The 19,090-nt window shown below is 41.6% G+C and overlaps 2 protein-coding genes across 7 annotated transcripts in view; both read left to right on the top strand.

Moving 5' to 3' along the window:
* The first annotated feature begins 155 nt into the window (after positions 1 to 155).
* efs (embryonal Fyn-associated substrate) lies at positions 156 to 10,210 on the top strand. 4 transcript variants are annotated; one of them, XM_041986691.1, is made up of 8 exons: positions 156 to 178; positions 865 to 1,072; positions 1,826 to 3,160; positions 3,440 to 3,559; positions 4,834 to 5,766; positions 5,848 to 5,919; positions 7,558 to 7,812; positions 7,902 to 10,210. In XM_041986691.1, exons 2-8 carry the CDS (start codon positions 1,061 to 1,063, stop codon positions 8,085 to 8,087), a joined length of 2,913 nt encoding a protein of 970 aa, XP_041842625.1. In that variant the 5' UTR covers positions 156 to 178; positions 865 to 1,060; the 3' UTR covers positions 8,088 to 10,210. The 4 variants fall into 4 exon arrangements, with proteins under 4 accessions (XP_041842625.1, XP_041842624.1, XP_041842626.1 ...); XM_041986690.1 differs by lacking the exon at positions 156 to 178 and adding an exon at positions 185 to 314; XM_041986692.1 differs by lacking the exon at positions 156 to 178 and adding an exon at positions 186 to 356 and having other exon boundaries at positions 7,597 to 7,812.
* Positions 10,211 to 10,498: 288 nt separating this feature from the next.
* The window catches only part of acin1b (apoptotic chromatin condensation inducer 1b), a 21,938-nt gene continuing 13,346 nt past the window's right edge, over positions 10,499 to 19,090 (top strand). Inside the window, exons 1-6 of one of the 3 annotated variants that reach the window (XM_041986511.1) lie at positions 10,499 to 10,660; positions 12,239 to 12,304; positions 12,409 to 12,520; positions 12,631 to 12,701; positions 12,885 to 14,219; positions 14,419 to 14,501. In XM_041986511.1, coding sequence (XP_041842445.1) covers positions 10,526 to 10,660; positions 12,239 to 12,304; positions 12,409 to 12,520; positions 12,631 to 12,701; positions 12,885 to 14,219; positions 14,419 to 14,501 — 1,802 coding nt within the window. In that variant the 5' untranslated portion in view covers positions 10,499 to 10,525. Of the gene's footprint in view, positions 10,661 to 12,238; positions 12,305 to 12,408; positions 12,521 to 12,630; positions 12,702 to 12,881; positions 14,220 to 14,418; positions 14,502 to 19,090 lie in introns of all 3 variants that reach the window. The other 2 variants (XM_041986509.1, XM_041986510.1) reach the window with 2 other exon arrangements.

Raw genomic sequence — 19,090 nt, 5'->3', positions numbered from 1 at the left:
AATACATTTGTATTTTTTCAGCACTTGAGGCTGAGTTATGTCATTAACGATCGTGCTCAGACGTACCTAAACGCACCCATGACAATGAGCCAATCACAGGAGCTGTGTGTTTCACGCTGCGGCTGTCTGTGCGATTTCACATAAAGTGGATTGGTCTACTACGCGGTGCTCACACGACGTGATTGCTTTAAAGATCAGCGAAGTTTATTTACGCAACTAAGGAGACGGATAGAATTTTGTTGTCATCGATGATTGAAAGCCAATGGCCTCAAATTTTCATGCCTGGAAAGAAGTGATTACACATATCATAGACTGTACGTCGATGGGAAGTTTAGTTTTCATAAGAGCAAAGCACGGTAATTATTTTCTGGGGACCGCTTTGTGTTGTAAGGTTGACTGGGAAACAGCTCGGTCCTTTGATTTTTATCCATTGTGTTGAACTGAGATTTAGCAGCAGCGAGAGTCGATGTGGATAAGCAGCCTTAATACAATGTTAGCTCACGTTATCGAGTCAGCTATTAGTTGTAGCTAGGCCGCGACACGGAAAGCCGTTTTCTTATTAGCTGCATATAATAAGCATTAATATATATCTTGGATAACAGTCGCACGCACGACTATAACATGTACATATGAAAACGAGTTAACACTGCTTACTTGTGAACGATGCTAAGCTAAGTAGCGCTGGTTGTACGGGTTTCTTCTAACGTAACGTTATACTGGGCGTGGAAAGTAAAGACAGGTGTTGCCTCAGCCACATTGTTTTAAATTTCGTGTTGTAACGTATGCGTTTAGGCTGTTTAACCGGTTGCTATATCGGTGGCGTTTGTGATCAAATCATGAAAAGCGTTTCCACATGGATTGCAGGATCGGTATGAAGACGGGGCTGTCGAGGCAGCCAGGTCTGGAGATGCGTCCTGCCCAGAGCCAGCTGTGCCTCGGCATGGGTCTCTCTGCCCGCTAACACATCTGTGAGAACCACAGCTGATCTACATGGGTGACCCGACTGATCCGGATGCTTGAGTTATAGTTTCTCAGAGACATAACTGATAACCTTGCAGCGATGTCTGTTTCAGTGAGTACTTTGACGCTTTGTATGCATGAACGTTCATTAACCTTATTTAGTTGTACTATCACTGTAATTTGAAGTATGATTACAACTTCATTGAATCTGAGAACAAATACGTATGATTTAACCGATTTTCACTTTTGTGGGTTATCTAATTTTATGAGTATTGCCTCCATTACTGTCCCTGGGGGTGTGGGGGACCCACATGGCTCACTAGAGCCTTTCCACCCCCAGGGGGGGTTGGTTTAGAAAATGAAAGGGGGCCTGACTCTCTGGCTTTGAGTTGGCAATTAAGCCCTAAACAGCAAGGGACAGATGTGGCCCTTATCCCATCCCCCTACCCTCTCATGCTGCTCATTACCATTAAGCCTCTGTGTCCATTTGATCATTGATCCTCCCCGACTGTGCTTCTTTCTCTTTTTTGCCATGATTACTGACCCAGCTGGGAATTTTAAGATAAACATGACTCAGTCTTTTGCATTTTTAATCTTTTTTTTCCACCAATCTTCCTCCTGGGTCCTGATGACTCACATCTTATGAGATCTTCCTGCAATCAGTTTAACAGCTCTTAACAATCAACCTTTTCTCTCCTGACTTGGCACTGCCATTTCAATGTGCTTGTCTGTGATGTGAAGATGGGAGATGGGATGTGTGGATCTAGGCTCCTGATTTAAAAAAAATCTTTTCATGTGGCTGTTTGGTGTTTAAATGGCTAAACCAGTTGGTTATAGTTATTTCAACTCTCCTTCTCTTTCCCAGACGGTTTTGGCAAAGGCGCTGTTTGACAACACAGCAGAAAGCCCAGAGGAGTTGGCTTTCCGGAAGGGGGACATCCTCATGGTTCTTGACCAGGAGCAGAGTGGTGGGCCAGGCTGGTGGCTCTGCTCACTGCATGGCAGACAGGGCATCGCTCCTGCTAACCGCCTTCGACTCCTGCAGACCGCCCCACCTCCGGGCTCAGACCCTCGTTCTGGCCCAAATGAAGACTCTGTTTACCTGTCACCCGGTCTTCCATCGGCCAGGACAGGTGTCAGCAGTAGCACAGATGATATAGATGAAGTGTATCGTTCCCCTCCAGTTGCTGGAGAAGGGCGGGGAGGGGTAGCTGCCTCTCGGACGGGGGAGCTACGCAGAGTAGAGGGAGGTCGCCCACGCTCACACTCTAGTTCTGGCACTCGGCCCAGACCAGACTGGGATATTGGTTTGGTGGGACGCCCGCGCTCACCCTCTTTAAGGGGACGAGGCACAGAAATGACAGGAACACTTTATCAGACCCCCATAAGTCCCATACCCTCTGCAGCCCAGCATGCCAGGCAGCCTGGAGTACTCATGGCCTCAGAATCTGTGTACCTTTCTCCTGGTGGAGTACCAAGGGCAGCTGATGAACCAGAAGACACTACTTATCTTGTCCCCAGAGAAACACTAACAACTCAGTCAGATGACTGTTACTTGGTGCCCAAAGGTACACCACTTGCAAGTGATGATGTTTACCAGTCTCCTACTGGTGGAGCTGTGGCCAGTTCTCTGTGCTCTAATGGCTCCTCTGTAATCAATGGAACCCCCCAGCCCAAATTTAGCCAGGACACACCTGTGATGTACCAAACGCCCACCCCCATTGGAGCAAGCTTGCACAGGCCATCAGCTACAGTTCTGGCTCACCAACACCCTTCTCAGTTAACCCCAGCCCAAGCATCTCCTCGAGCCTTGCTCAAGGGAGTTCCACAAAACCCTGCCGTTGTCAGGGGCAAACCCAGCTTGGCTTGTCATCGGGGGTCCCCTTTGTTGATCAGGGCAGGACAGGTCAGGGCTCCAGGATCACCTAATTTTGCCCGCAAGCCTCCTCCACCAGCACCTCCAGTCAGAGGGGTCACCAGGAAAGATTCACAACAAGCTCCAGCATCATCAGCTGACTGTAGCTCTGTCCCCAAACCTACTGTTCAGGCAGTTCCAGCCGGCCTGCAGCAAGATGATGATAAACAGAGGGGAACTCCACAGAGTAAAGAAGAAAGGATTAGCAATGGCCTAGAGAAAAGTGGCAATATGCAGAACAAAAATGGGGAAAATCAGGATTACTCGGACGCTGTGGATGACCAGGTACATTAATATAATGGTTTCTCTGTCTAATTCGCCATGTTACACTAATTATAAGTTCATTTCAATAGTCTTTTTGAAGAGGCTCATAAAACATGGTAACTAATTTTCCATGCTGTGTAACATTACAAATTTTGCGAGTGTTCACCACTTTTTTATACTCTTGTATGGTATTCTGGTAGGTTTTCATAGATCACAACAGCTGTTTTGGGACAGTATAATGTTAAGTATGCTGTAAATTCACAGTCGTAATCTTGACTTTATCTTTTGTTGTTGTGGTAGGTGTATGATACCCCTCCCAGTGGCAGGTGGCAGCGACCAGTCCCATCTGCCCTCCGGGATGAGGATGGCATCTATGATACCCCTCGCAGTGTCCCCCCACAGGCTGACTCTGAAACTGAGGTAGCGATAACTACTAACTTTGCACTGCTTGACGACCAATGGATAGACCTTTCTACTTGTTACAAAAATGAGCAAACTGCCTTTTTGCAAAACTTTACTCAAGTTATCAACAGAGAAATCAAAGTTTTAAGTTGCAGTTTATTGCACAATTACTATTTGAGGAACTGATATGCAGTTTGGAAACCTAATTTAATATTTTCCCCTCAGTTTGGTGCTAAAATCGTAAGAGTCTGTTAGAAAACAGCTGATTTCATAACAGTATTTTGAACTGATTACTCTGTTTTTATGGACCTTGCACCCGTGTCCTGTCATTGGTTGGTGTCAACCTTGTGGCCAAAAGACGCAGACCAAAATCATCCTAAACACAGCTAGATAAAAACAGACCAGGGAGATCCCAACGAAGGGCTGCGTCTTCAGAGAAATACACCACCACACACCTTCTCTGTTAAGACTTTACAGAGAGAGATGACTATCATGTTTATCTCTGAATGTATGTTTATTATATTTATTTATGTTCATTAAAACTACTTTCTCTTTAAACAATATTTTCAAAGAGCTGCAGTATATTTTTTACTTTATTATGCCATGCTTGCATGCTGGATGTAATTACATCTTTGTTAGGTTTTTCTTGGCATTAGTGAGCTCTAATGAAATTCTTGTTTTCCATTCATTTAACCCATTCTTGTAATTAGCTATAAATAGCTGGAAATGCTGGGAAACTTGAAATTTGCGTCTGCAAGTAAAGTGAATCATGAAAAAGAGATGACTATCTGAAACCCTGCCACCATTTCTTTGCACATTCCATTACTGGTCTTCTCCCTGCCCCCCCTCCAAGGCGAGGCCACACCTGTCTCTGTCTTGCTGTGGGAGCTTGTCTATCCAGTCCAAATGTTGTTTCTATTTTTTCCCAGTCACACCCATTCGTGAGGGCCATGCTGTGGGTGTCCAACCACCACCCTGGCCCGAGTGGTCCCCCCTTTAATCTTACTTGAAAATGTTTGCCAGCTGTTTGAATATGTTCTCCTCTCAGCCTACAGTTACTGTGTGGGGATTGGAGACGTGCTTTGATGTTAAGAGGTGCAAACGTGCCTCACCCTCTGGTGGTCATTAACTCTTTGTTGCATATTTGTAAAGATTTTAGGTGGATTTCCACACTCACGATGCAACAGAAACTATACAACTTTTGTTTCATGGGGTAGTTCTATAAAGAAATGATTTCCTCTCCAAACAATCACACAATTTAAAGATATCTGTTGTTTTCTCTCTCCACACAGGTGTATGACGTTCCCACAATCACTCTGAACATGTCCACATCAGATGTCCAGTCTGATGAAGTTGATGAAGTCTACAGTGTCCCTACACTCCCAGGTGTCCCTCTGGCACCAGCAGAGTCCACCACCAGCCTCTCTGCTGAGGAAGTTACCCAGGTTTGCTGCATCCCTGGAACTGAGAAACGAGCCAGCAGTGGAGATCGAAGACGAGATTCGTCTGAGCCCGACTGTGGTATCTATGACATGCCGGCTCTTATCGTCGAAGTCCTTCCTCATTCCTCATCCTCCTCCTCCACATCCACTCGCCGCCTCTCTGTTTCTAGTAACGGGTCTGGCGACGTGCAGTGGAAAGCTTCACTTTCCAGCCTCGTCCAGTCAGTGCTGAGTACGGCCTCCTGCTCGGCCTCCACTCTGTCATCGCGGGACCTGGCCACCTCTCTGGCTGAGATCCTGTCCACCTGGAAAGCCAGTCATTCGGGTGATCCTCCTCCGTCACTTCAGCAGGCCTGGGCCCGTCTATCAGACCTGCTCCCGGCCTTATCCGCCATCGGTAATGCTCCTCCATCTGAAGGGCTCTTGTCGCTGGTCCAGCTTTCTCTTGAGGAGAGCGCCCTCCTCTTGCAGGCTCAGAGTCGGCCTCGTCTTCCTTCCCAAGAATCGCTGTCACGAAGGCCTCTGCCAGCACTCCCGGTGCCTGATGGAAAGTCAACTGGTGGTGGAATGGGGTCCCGTAAAGGTAGCTGGATCCAGGAAAGACCCCTACCCCCAACCCCTCAGCCTGCCTTTCCCTTGACTTCTGCTCCAGTCAGTGTGACTCTCACAGTGGGCCCTGTTAATGGAGAAGATGACCCCAGCAATGAGTATGCAGGGATTGGCTTAACTCCAATCCCAGCCCCAGTACCTACTGGAGACAGTGTTGGATATGTCAAGCTCCAGGTCGGTACACAATGCACAATGACTGTTTTAAAAAGTTGTGTTATTTATTATTGGTACTGACTATTCTGTCCGCCACTCCAGGGTAAACCTGAACCCCCTCCTGAAGCTCTAACTGAAAATGGACAGACACAATCTATCACCGCAGAGCCAAGAGTAAGTCCTTTTATTTTATATTTTTACCTCCACACACAGTCCTTTCTGTGTCTCTGCAGGCCGTAATGGAAAATTTGTATAACACTGAAGCAGAAACAGCAACTTCACACAGATAGATCACTGATTCACTCCCTGTTGACAGTGCACTTTGTTTACTAGTAGTGAGCTACTACTGTGACTCATAATTCAAGCCTCCAGTAGCTGTTTGGCTCCCAATGTGGTCAAAATACTCGCAATGTTTACCCAGAATCATATATCTTTATGTGTAGTTCAGCCCTGTTGGTTTCTGTGTAAGGAAGCATTAGTGTTGTGTGGACTGTGAGGAAACCTGTTTATGATTTTAAAGCTGTCATTTGTTTGTGTTTTGTTTTTGTTTTTAATTCAGTGTCAGTTTCTTAAGTCAGCTGTGCGCATCAGAGTGAGATCACGTCTTTCTACTCGCTCAGTCTTAACTTTTTCTGCTCATTGCGAGGTTCTTTGTCATGCCACAGATGAGCAACAAGAGGTCTCTTGTAATTCTCAACAATCTGTCCTTACATAGGAAGGAGGCTGCAGAACAATAAGTGACAGCAAAAGCACAGTCATTCTCAGCAGTGGCTCTTGTTTTGATTTACTGTATGCAGTTGTGCTTTTCTGTTAGACTTTCTCAGATATTTAGGTTAAAGGCAGGGCTCTGTCAGCTTTTTTTTTTTTTTTTTAAATAACTTGTCTGCAGATGTTTTATATGAACACATTAAGACTTGATGCAACAGATGGATGAACCAGTTTCAGCCATGCAGTGATCTATAGGAAAGAAATAGTATTTTTTTTTTTTAGTCTGTATTTATTAGCTGTATATTAGCTGGTTCCATCCTCGCAAATAAGATGTAGTTTTTCTTCTTTCTTTTTTTTTTCTTTTCTACTGAGGATTTCCAAAAGGTTATTGATGGATTGTCATGAAAATTTTATGGAACACGAAGTATGGCCCAAGTTAGTGTAGATGTGTATGAGGTTTGAGGTTGATCCTTGTCTTGTTTCAGTTTCCAGTGGTATGAGTATTGGACTTGAGTTATTTCTTATTCAAGAGAAAAAAAACAGAGGAAGCCATTCTTTTCTCTAGGATTTGTTTACGTTGTCTTTAATACACGGTAAAGACAAATATTACAGATTTATAGTATTTTGCTCACTAAAAGTAATGAGATATAGGAGAAGGGAATGTTTGTAAGCTTTTATATGACTTCATTACTCTGTATGTGGTTAGTTGCCTTTCCTTTATTGTTTTTTTTAACCTTTTAGGATCTGAGGTCCCTCAGCTGCAGCTGCATTTTTAATGGATATTTATAGTCAGCTTGAAAGTGTTTGTTTTGTTTTGTTTTTTTTCTTTAACTGAGCCTGAAACTTTTTTATTAAAACTCTGCTAATAATCTTAATTTATTCTTCACCAGTAACACATATAAATAAATCTCATAAATGTCCACTTTACAATGACTCCAAAAGTATTCAACAAGACCTTGTAGTTGCACAGGTTAGGGTCACTCATTTAATTATGGGTGTGCAATTGTTTGAGCAGAGGCCAAAAACATAGGCAAAATAGAACATAATTTTTGCAATTTAAAAAAAAAAAAAAAAAAAAAAAAAAATCAAATTTTTCCTGTACAGTTGACTCCATCCCCTCTTCCGGTGTCCCTCTCCCTGGAGGACTCGGAGCTGCTGTCCTTTTACTCCTCTCAGAGCCTTGCCCACCTCTCCTGCCTGGCAGAATCCATCGAGGTGCTCTTCAGCAGCGTCCAGGGGAACCAGCCACCTCGCATCTTCGTCGCCAGAGGAAAAAGCCTCATTGTGACTGCGCATAAACTGGTGTTCATCGGGGACACACTGTCCCGCCTTCTCACTTCTGCAGACCTCCGGGCTAAAGTATGCTGAGAAGTTCTTTTTTTTTTTTTTTTTTTTTATTTATAAAAGCTGTATTATCTGTGACTTTTTATGTCGTTTCTCTATTTCAGATCACAACTTCTGGGGGGAGACTTTGCCAGGCTTTAAAGGCAGTTGTCGTGGCAACAAAGGGCGCTGCACAAAACTACCCATCTGTAACTGCCAACCAGGAGATGATTGACCGAGTTGCTGAGCTCTCCCAGCAAGCTGCTGGCTTCTCCACTCTGCTGCAGCGCCTGGCTGAAATATCATCATGATATTTCATATACTTTGCGTATAAACGTTGTTTACACTACACCTTTATTTTCTCTCTTTGAAATGCCTTATTTGTCCTCACACTCTTTATTTTCCCTATGCCTGATTGGGACTGAAACTGAATCCTGGAAGAAGTGTTTTCCCATGTTGCAGCTTTTACCAAGCTGGGTTTTGACTGTGTCAGTTCTGTCCTCAAAGAGTGTGTTGTTTTTGCCTTTGTTTATATAATGACCTATATGCTTTGATGCCTGACACACTTGCTTTTTGTAAGTGTTAACTTATTGAATATTTGAAACCCCTCTGTGGGTTGTGTCCATGTGGACTGTTTATTTTGGGAGCTTTACTTTAATACGCTTGCCATATTTCCTTCTCACATGATAGCCATTTCTTCTTCCTTCCTCTATTTATTTAGCCAGCCCCCACCCTCAATTCCAAAAATAGTGGAAGCCTTGACATCCTGGTTCTGGCCCATTTTTTTTTTTTACAGTGATACCTGAAAGGCCTTTTTGTTATTCTGAAGCTGATAAAGCTGCATGTTGAGGGTTTTGTTTTTATATGAGAGAAATTTAATAGCGAGTGAAGTGCTATAGAAAATATCCCCCTATTCCATCCTTAATCTGCAGGTATGTGTTGCTTGTGTTGTGCCTGTTTCTACTAGAACAGATATTACCCCTAGTATTGCCTGCAATCAACTCAGTTTTTACAAGTAACATCTGGAACTGCACATTTTTTGTATACTCGTAATGATGAAAAATGAAAGTCCTTTCTGACTGGGAGCGAACATATCTAAAAAGTGACGCTGTGGCAGAGAATGACTAATGATAGTTGGGTGAGAAAATTCCTAAGCCAGTTCTTTTCCCACAGTCTTTTGATCTACTTGTAAAGGATAAAAAAAAACCTGCTGACTGAGTTTACCGGTCTCAACATGTCTTGTTATGATGTTCATCATTGCTTGTCTTCTTTGCCTTTCTATCTTCATTTCCCCCAAGATGCCTGTCACTGATGTTTACTCACATCGGCTTTGATAATTCAAAGTGAGCACCTTTGCTGTGACCACATCTGTTATAAGACTGGATACTATATGCACAATTTATTCTTTTTGTAAAGCATTGCTGTTATTACACTTTGTACATTTAACATCACAATTTGACAGTTCAGATGACAGCTCTGATGGAGATCTTTTTTATTTTGCTCAATCCAAGTAAAAACTACAAAACTAAGAACGGTCCACTTTTGAGTGAATGTGACAACCCATCACGTTTTCTATCTCACACTACATTTTTTATAAGGCTGTCTTCTGCCTATTTATACTTGAATTGGTCGTCAAAAATAAGTTGCTCTGCAACAACAGTTCATAAATATGTTCAGTTTGAAGTAGTGGTGGAATATATGTACATACTTGACTGAAAGTGAAACATATTTACACTACACATGGTAATTGTGTGCACACCAAGCTTCTTCCTGGAGGATAAAGTTGGAATATCATTTCTAAGTGTTGGGACCTATCCTTCATTTTGGCAATCATGTCTCTGCACTTTGTGTTTTACTTTATCAGATTGAAATCACATGTCATTTCCTAACCTTTTTCTCATTTGTGTGGCTCAATTGAGTTTGTTCTTGTTTTGATGTTTTCTTAGCTGTAGAGCCCTCATGTGGGATGTTGAAGTATTACTTCATACCTGCCTGCTAAAATTGGCTCTATGTATGAAAGAATGCATGACTGGCAAGCAACATTTAGATATAAATATATATTTATTTTTGTCAACCTTTGATAGTTTTTTTAACCCCCTATTTGCATGGCTTTAATATTCCAGTTTTTTGTATGCACATTTTTTCACCAGGGATGTTAAGTGGTTGGCAAATATTGTTTTTTTTTCTTTTAAATATATTTTACATAAATTTTCAAAGATATGGCTGTTTTTTTTTTTTAATGGGATTCTTTAACACTATGTGAACTTGTGCTATGTGTATTTGCTGTCATACAGAACTAAATCTTGACTTGTATCTTACAGTAATTGCAAATCTAAACCCTCTCATTTTTACCACTACATTTGATGTTTGTCTTGTACTCTTGTTCAGATTGCACAAATACATCTTTTGCAATGAAGCAAACGTGTGTTTATGAGCTTCCATGTCAAAATGTGCTTCTGTTTTCCCATATAAGTTCTATAAATGACTTGATCCTGTAGGATATTTTTTTCTAGTAACAGGAAATACAGTTGATGGTTTAGGTTTTCATGAAGAATTAAATTCCGAATCGACCTTTTTCTAAATACAGTGTGGAAATTGGCTAGGGTGCCAAAGTGGGTCAGAGTTTTTCAACTGTCTTAGCAGTTTAGGGATTCGGACAGACCGAGCGTTTCCGGAAACTGCCGAAAAGTGACGCCGGGCAGCAGCCGTAGCGACGCTTGTTAGAGTTTAGACAAGCGGAGGGAGCAAAATGGCGGACGAAGATATTACGCTTGATGGAAAACCTCTACAGTCGCTCCGAGTTGCGGATTTGAAAGCTGCTTTGGAGCAAAGAAACCTCCCAAAAAGCGGACAGAAAAACACACTTATTAAGCGACTTAAAGGGGTAAGTTTTTGCATGTGTTTTGGCCGTCTGTGTCGAGTCTAGCTAAGTTCAGCAGGAGGCGAGAGACGGTGGTGGGTTAACGTTTAGAGGCCGTAACGGTGTGTGTGCTCCGAAGCGGGAATCCATAAATCGCCTTGTACACGTTACTGCATGTAAACAACAGTAAATTTTAACTGGCAATGCAGCTTAACAGTTTAACCAGCAAGTTCACACTTAATTGGCAACTACTCGCTAAACACCGTGTTGCACACAGTTGAACTGTGCACCTGTCAAGTCGAGGCCTAAGCTGAGAGTAAGCAAGCCAACAGCCGCACATAGTGTACTGTACATGATGACAGTGCCAGCGCGCGCGCGGTGTGTGATAGGGTTACGGGAGCGCGCTTTGCGATGTAAACACAATTTTACGAGCGTAATCGACGACTAATATATATATAGTTTTTCAGTTCTACTTAAAATAACAAAGTCGTTTTACACAGAGCGCTCATCCCATAAATAACCAGGCCCACAGGACTATAAATATTGAAAACTGAGTTCAACTACCTCCACTGCCAGTAAGTTTTCCAAATGTTTTTAGCACCACATGTTCTTTAATAATGATTAAATATATAGTTTATAAAGACATTTTCACCATTGTTAAACTATTGGCTTTCTGCATGAACGGATATCTGAAATGATTAATTTTAAGTGTATCTGCACGTTTGAAAGTGGTATGAATAAGATTAATGAATAATATTTCACAAGGCTTATAAACATAATTTAAAATAAAAGCATTGCTAGAATGGCCACTGTGATACAAAGTCTCTGATCATCTATCAGCATGTATTAAACTGAAAAAGATACTTGTGTTAAATGTTTTAAGTTCAGTTGTGTTGTATCATATTTGTTATTGGATTAAAATTGTTGCATTTTATCAGAAAAGTAAACATGTTTCTGCATTATAAATCAGACATAGTCAAAGCAGTTCATTTGTTTCTTTTTTGAGGGCCTTTGCACATTGAATAACACATCTATAACTGTCTAGCATGATTAGCAAAATTGCTAATTCAAATTTCCATAGTAGTCATCCACTAATCTTAATCATCTGCCAAGTAAGACACTCCACTCTACTGCAGCAAGTTTAGAAATTCAAAGCTTCATTGTGTACTCAAGCAATGTAGGCAGCATAATCTTGAAATGTACGCAGATTTAATTAAAATTTAATTGCCATTTCGTAATAACATGGGACTTGGTAATGCTTTTTCATCATGTTTTGTTTATCCTACAAACTGCAGGGAAATAAACTCGTTGCATTAAATTTGCACAAATTTTGTTTGTTCTTTCCATATTAAAAGTAGACCTATTTTTATTCAAACAAAGAAGAGGCTTATTTAAGCAACTGTAAGTAGTGTATGTGTCTTCCTTCTTTTTAAATGTTTGATTTCTTTCAGCAAAGAGAGATGTCACAATAGAATAACCGTCACAGACAGTCATTGAAATAAAAATTCTAGATGAAAAGCTAAAATATATTGCTACAGGTATTTTCTTTCATTGTTGTGCCATCATGTTTAATTTAGCATTTCTAATGTTCAATTCCTGTAGGCTCTAATGCTGGAAAACCTGCAGAAGTCATCTTCCTCTCACATTGGACTACAACCAAACTCTCAGGTAAGAGATCTTTTAAAAGCTGGCTAATTTGATAATCTTTCAGGACCATGTCATACCATTTTATGTATGTATTTTTATTTATTTTTTGCCATTTCATACTGTAGATTGGGGAGGAGATGTGCCAGAACAGTTTCATAAAACAGTATCTGGCCAAGCAACAAGAGCTCCTTCGTCAGAGACTGGAAAGAGAGGCTCAGGAAGAAGAAGACGGTGATGGTAATATACTCATATTAACAATTAATAACAAAACAGATAGTACATATAGTCAAATAATGTAACATTGTGCATCACTGAAAAAGACCCAGCCTCATTTCCCTGCCTTACAGAAAGCCCAGCTGGACCAGAGGATGATGACGACCACTCTGAAGACGACAGCTCTTCTTATGCCTCTGATAAGGTCAGTAGCATCTATATACTGAATAAAATGACAAAAACAGGATTTATACTGTATAATCCTGTAACAAAGCTTATTTTTAACATGGTGTTTTTTACATTACAAAACATTTTCTTAAAACATTTTCCTAAAATCAAAAGCTTGTAAATGCTGTAAAACACATTAAATAATTTCTGTGCTCAGCAGCATCGAGCCATTCTTCCTCAGCCTTCTGTGGCCAAGCCTGATGTTAGAGGAGAAGATTTTAAGATGGGTCATGGTTCTAGTCATAGTTTGCTCCACCAGCAGTCCTCCCTGGTTCCAGGAGCAAGAATGCAACGCACCATGTTTCAGCAAGGACACAAAGAACCACCAGCCCCCTCCCCTCCCCGTGCCGTAGCTTCCTTGTCAGTGCGTGTCCTGGGACAACCTGACAGCCAAGGATTGCCCCCTGCTGCACCCAGAGCCCAGGAGAAAGAGGGCACCGCACCAGGTGAACCTGGATCAGCTCATTCTGTTCTTCACCTCAGTCGATCGGCCAGGGGTTCAGCAGGAAATCATGTTCCCGATGACAGTGATGACGATGATGATGGAGATGATGAGAGTGACGATGACGAGGATTGGGGACCTGGTCTTGGTGGGGATCGAAGGGGAAAGAAGGCGCCACCTCCCATGCTGCAGATGGCCCCCAGTGTCCCATCTGCAGCTGCAAGATCCAAACGCAAGCTTCAGCCTCCACAGCACATCCCACCACCACAGGTGCACCACCTGCGCCATCCCACGCCTCCTCCCTCTCCACCCCCTAACCTGTTCCCCTTACCTGACACTCCCAAGCAAAGCCCGCCAGACACAGACGATCAAGAAGGAGACGGCCCCCAGGCTGCACGTGGCCCAGGGGGGGTGTCTTTCCCACCCCACACCATGCAGAGGCAAGATTCTGACTCAAGCTCTCGGTCCAGCAGCCCTGAACCTCCTGTAAAGCGCAGGCCTGGGCCCCTTTCCCTGCTCGTACACAAGATGGAGTCAGAGGAGGCAACCTCAGCCTTCCGAATGTCAGGAGAGACAGCACACTCCACTGCTGGGTGTTCCAGTGGATCTCAACTGCAAGGATCAGAAGCAAAGAGGCAACAACTGAGCAGAGATATAGAGGAGGAAAAACGACTGAAGGCGGAGAAGGAAAGAGACCGACAACAGGAACTGGAGAGAGAAAAAAGGAAAATGCAGGAACAGGAAAGGGAAAGGAAACACTTGGAGGAAGAAGAGGAAAAGAAGAGAAAACAACAGGAAGAGGAACATGAAAGAGAGAGAAAACGCCAGGAAGAAGAAAAAGAGAAAAAACACCAGGATGAAGAGAAGAGAAGGGAGGAAAAAAGGATAAGAGAGGAACAGGAAAAGAGACAAGAGAAAGCCAATAAAGACCGAGTGGTGGTGACTAAGGTTCAAGATTCAGATTCCTCATCAGATTCTGACTCCAAATCAGACTCCTCATCAAAGTCATCGTCCTCCTCCACGGATAAAATCCAACTCTCCAGTCAGATGAAGGTTAGTGATTAAACTGTTGTGGGTGTCAGTCATTCTCAATAATACAAATAATGGATCAGAAGTGCATCATATTTTTCTTACTTTTCTTTGGGTTTAAAGAAATCTTTCATGTGATAATATTGACATACATTTTCAAGATTCTGGTAGTTGTTTTATTTCCATTTCCCCATCATTTTTCTTACTTTCAAATATCTCACAGAAAGCATACGAAGAGCAAGAGGTGGAGGATGACAAAAAGTCTAACTTAAGTAAGGGGTCGGAGAAACGATACCTTTCAAAAAGGTTAGTAAACTTTTTTAAAATAATGTGTTGCAGTAACTGTGGGATTCACTCTAAATTGGTGACTATATTCACAACAGTTTCATTTTTAAATTTAAGTTCAGTGGAGATGAAAGTGAATTCTGTCCAGATGAGAACTTTAGCACCTTTTCAAAGATAACCTACTCTAATGTGACAGAAAACACACAGCACATGACCCTTGTTTATATTGAGCATGGATCCAGTGGTTACTTTGATATGTATACATAAAAGGGGCAATATAGGGGCAGTATTCTCAACATGGTATTATACCTTTTGGACAAACCAGGAGGAGGACTTGTACTAAATGGTACCTCATTCAGGATGTGAACATGGATATTTCTATCATTATTTTCTAAATTTTCTAAATTTCCCTTTCTATGTGCAGTGCAAGTGAACCTCTTCAGCTTGGAATGAGTGTTTAAATTTTCTACTGTAGCAACCTTGAAACATGAAAAAAGGCTAAAACATACAGGAAAAATCTGCATTTGCACACTTGTAGACAAAGTCCATATGTGTCTGGATTTGAAAAGCTAGATGAGCAAAAATGCCTTTATCACTGTTTTTCTGGTGTGGTGTAAATCATAATTTTATCAAAGATATCCTAGCAATGTTGTACAACCAGGGTGTTTTGTTTTCTTTTTCTTCTTTTTTCTCTACAGTTATATTTAATGAATTTACAAGTTCACATCTTCTGTCCCTGGGCTTACAGTAATCAAAAGTGTATCCCTCTTGAACAGAATTGGTTATTATTGAATCCTCCCCACAGCACTGATTTTACAGAATACTTTATCATGTAGTGCCCCCCAAAATGTTCCAAAGTCACCTGTAATATTCTCCTGTGGGTTTACACTTATGTTTGGAGTAACTGGTAGATTGGTTGATAACACTCTTCCACAGTAAGGATAAAAAGAACACATATTGGCCATTTTTAGACAAATTTACACTGTCAGGTACCTCAGTGCCGTGTGGTAGATCCACATGCCATCACAACAGCTTGGTACCCCTCTTCAAGCCGGTCACCACCCTGGTGGCATTTTGCTGTGAGATAGCATACCATTCCCCAATCAGGTGTTGTTGAAGGTCAACCAGCGTGGCTGTGTTGGTCACTCCAGCAGTTGCAGCATGACCAAGATGATCCTACAAGTCTCCAACAGGTTTGAGGGCTGGACTCGTGTTAGGTCATTCCATTCTCTAAATTCCCAAACTCTGGAGGCACTCTGATGATCCTGGCTTTGTGGGGAAGATCGTTGCCATTCTGGAGGGTATAAGATTAAGGAAATGTGGGATCACCACTGACTCCAGAATCTCATTCTGATATGTCAGTCCACAATCAGGTGCCCATCAGGTGCCGGTCATAAATCTGTGACTGGCATTCACCTGGCAGCACTTAATCACAAACTAGTAAATACTAACAAGAATATCAACTATCTGGCACAAAAGCACTGTCCTTACAAGGTTATACCTCACTGTAAAGGTGACTAATAAGGCTTTCAGACTATGTATAATGCAACTTTGATGATGTTATTAGGGGAGAAATAATCGACCAAAAACAAATTACCTACTTACTTTTTGTACAAGGTTTACATAAACATTTTAAGCTTATATACTTGTATGCTTATGCGAAATTTGTTCGTAAGAACGGTTTATCCCAGAGGCCATAGGAAAAGTGGTCTAGAATTAATATGGCTCCACAATGATTACTATTACAACAACAGGAAGGACCACGACCTTGTGTGTGTGAAAACGATATATAAGTTTCTGTATTATTTGCCAACATTTAAATATAACAAAATGGTCAATAGTTTATAAATGAATCCTGAACGCTGTCGTCGCTCTATTGACAAGCCGCATTTCTAGTCAGGCGTTTAATGCGGCACCTCTACAGCACTGCGTTTGCTGGTTTTCTCTGGCGAGAAAAGGGTCCTCTCCGCCTCCTCTCGTGTTATTCGTGTATTTTCCCTTCCCTGATAGTAACAGAAACAGTTTTCATCTAGTGTTTTTTTTTTTCCATTTTGCTAATTTATCAGTATTGTCTCGTAATTCGATGTACGCGACGTTTATCAGCGTCAACTCACCCCATTTATTTTGGAAATCTTGGACCGGAAGATAGTTATATATTCTGGTAGACTTGTCCGCGCTAGCCAACATGGCCGTCATGCATGCATTGCATCCCTGATAGAGACGCAGTATACGGCTAATCAAAAATAGAAACAACCGCGCTGGATCTCGTGTTTTGCGTGTCTAATTTCAACCCGCATCTAAGCGAAATACCAGCTAGCCACAGATTGTAATTTTTTTTAATCCCCAGGGGTTCCTTTTCAAGGCCGGTCATAATGCTGTCCGAAGGCAACAAAAACGGGTAAGAGTGAACCAGGAGGAGTCTCAAGGCTCCAGGTTGCTAGTTATACTTTAAAACCAGTTATTCAGGTAACAAAAAGGGATATATTATCCGCTCTCGGTAGTTTTCTAGCCGGGATACGCTACTGGTTAGCCGGCAGCTCCTTGCTGGCTGTGAAATATGTCATCAGTTCACATTGGCCTGATTATGAGCGCGTTACATGTTCGTCCATGTGAGGAAGACCGGGGGTGGGGACGTCGGTGAAAGCCTTTTGTTGAGTGAAGGAGCAGGGAAGATTTTGTTGGGGGAAGATGGGAGGAGGGAGGTGGTCTTTTTTTTATCATTTCCTAAAATAGCTGTTTATTGAAAGTCACCAATGAATAAATAATGGTCTCAGATTTGTGGTGTGATGAGAAGCATGTAGGTATTGATTTCTTCCCTTGCGTTCTGAAGTGGATTTTTGTCTTTGTATTTAATTAGAGCATACTGATTTCATATTGCATCAGGGTCATTCTTTACATGTATCTTGATGACTTACAATATTTTTTTTGGGGGGGGGGGGGGGGGGGGGGGGGGGGGGGGGGGGGGATGTATGACCATAGCTGTTAATGATCTCACTGTTGTCAAGGGAGATCATTAAAGCAGACATCTGTTATCTGTTCAGTCAGTGAGAATGGCCCCTTATGGTGTGATATAATTCTCCAGCTGGCACCAGCAATCATGCTCACCTCTCTTGGGATGTGACTTAATGCCTGATATGATCAGTGACAATGTTTTGGTCCATTTTATCCAGTCACTATGGTCATTTGTTGTTGATCAGAGTAATGTTGTTGAACTGCCGGAACTCAAAATGTAGCTGATAAATTTTTAATGAGCAGTTTCAGAAGTTAAACCAGCAGAAATCAATTATATGTTATGACCTACAGTTTGAAAAATGATTCCTGAAGCTGCAGTTGATGTTGCTTTGCTTCCTCATTCCAGTCTAGTCATGAATACAAACTTGTTGGAAAAGTAGAGGGTTGGTGGATGGGGGGTTATTCAAGGCTGCTACTTGAAAATAAAAAGCAGTCATTGCACAGAAGCTCAGTTATTCTCATTTTCTCTCTTTTCTCCTTTATAGTAAGGGCTTGAATTGCTAGTGGCATCTGTCTCTTACCACAAACCACACAAGACATCCACATCTGGGGCAAATGGGGAGAATGTGTGGTGTGGAGGAAGAAGGAAATTCTGTTCTTTTCACTGACACTTCTACCAGCAATTAATCTTTTGAGATACACTGGATTAAATTAATTACCATAGGCTTTCATTTCTGATCTTCCTCTGAAAGATATTTTGAAACTTGCCAGAAACTATCTTGTACATCTTGCTAAAAGCTGACCAGGCCACGAGTAATTGTTTGTATTAGGTTAGCATGATGTTTAACAGATATTGTTTTCAATTTTGAAATAAAAGGGGCTGGGTCTGTTGTTTGGGTCTATAGCAAATGGCATGCCATGGGGCCAGAAGCATTACTTTCATATCATTTAATAAAGGCGAAGTCACTATCCAGAAAGTTGTTTCCCAGGATGTAAAATTGACTCCTGCAAAGACAAGCTAACTAGTGGTGAAGACTGATGATAACTCATCAGGTCAGTTGTTCAGCTGACACAAAGTGAAATATTAAAATATATAAATGTTTTTGTTGCAGCTTTTTAAACGTGAGGAGGTGTTAGATTTATTTCAACATATTGAATTTGCAGTGTTTTTTCTTGATAAACTGAAACAACGTAGTGGAAGATATATAAACCGCTTTGATCTGAAGAAAATGTAAAAGATAGTTTTCTTTAGTGTTGGGTCCTAATCATTATCAAGTTTATGTTTTCAAATAAGCTGCAAATTATAACATAAAACAGAAATCACTTGTAATTTGAATATCCTGCTTAATGGAAACAACTATACCTTTTGTTAAGTATCTGATCAGATTTTATTTATTTTATTAACTATGCGCAAAATGTGCTATTGGCATCTGTAATTTAGTTTTTTTTTTTTTTTTTAAACGTGTCACATTATGCGCAAACTGGTTAAAAAAATCCAAAGCACAGTGTACAGATAAATGAGCACTGGGCTGAGAATTAAGGAAGCTAGAGGATGATTTTCTACAGGTTGCAGTTTCTATCCCTGTGTTGTCATATGGAGGCAGCGGAGGCGGCTTTTGACAATGCAGGCAGGGGAAGCAAGAGTTATCTAAAATGTA

The sequence above is a fragment of the Melanotaenia boesemani genome, chromosome 5, assembly GCF_017639745.1.
Source record: "Melanotaenia boesemani isolate fMelBoe1 chromosome 5, fMelBoe1.pri, whole genome shotgun sequence".
NCBI lineage: Eukaryota > Metazoa > Chordata > Actinopteri > Atheriniformes > Melanotaeniidae > Melanotaenia > Melanotaenia boesemani.
This window is presented reverse-complemented; position numbering and strand designations above follow the sequence as displayed.

Bases quoted from the DNA above. Each gene is read 5' to 3' on its own strand.
- efs (XM_041986691.1), top strand. The intron at 5,767-5,847 runs GTCGGTACACAA...CCGCCACTCCAG, and splicing joins TTGGATATGTCAAGCTCCAG to GGTAAACCTGAACCCCCTCC. The intron at 5,920-7,557 runs GTAAGTCCTTTT...TTTCCTGTACAG, and splicing joins CTATCACCGCAGAGCCAAGA to TTGACTCCATCCCCTCTTCC.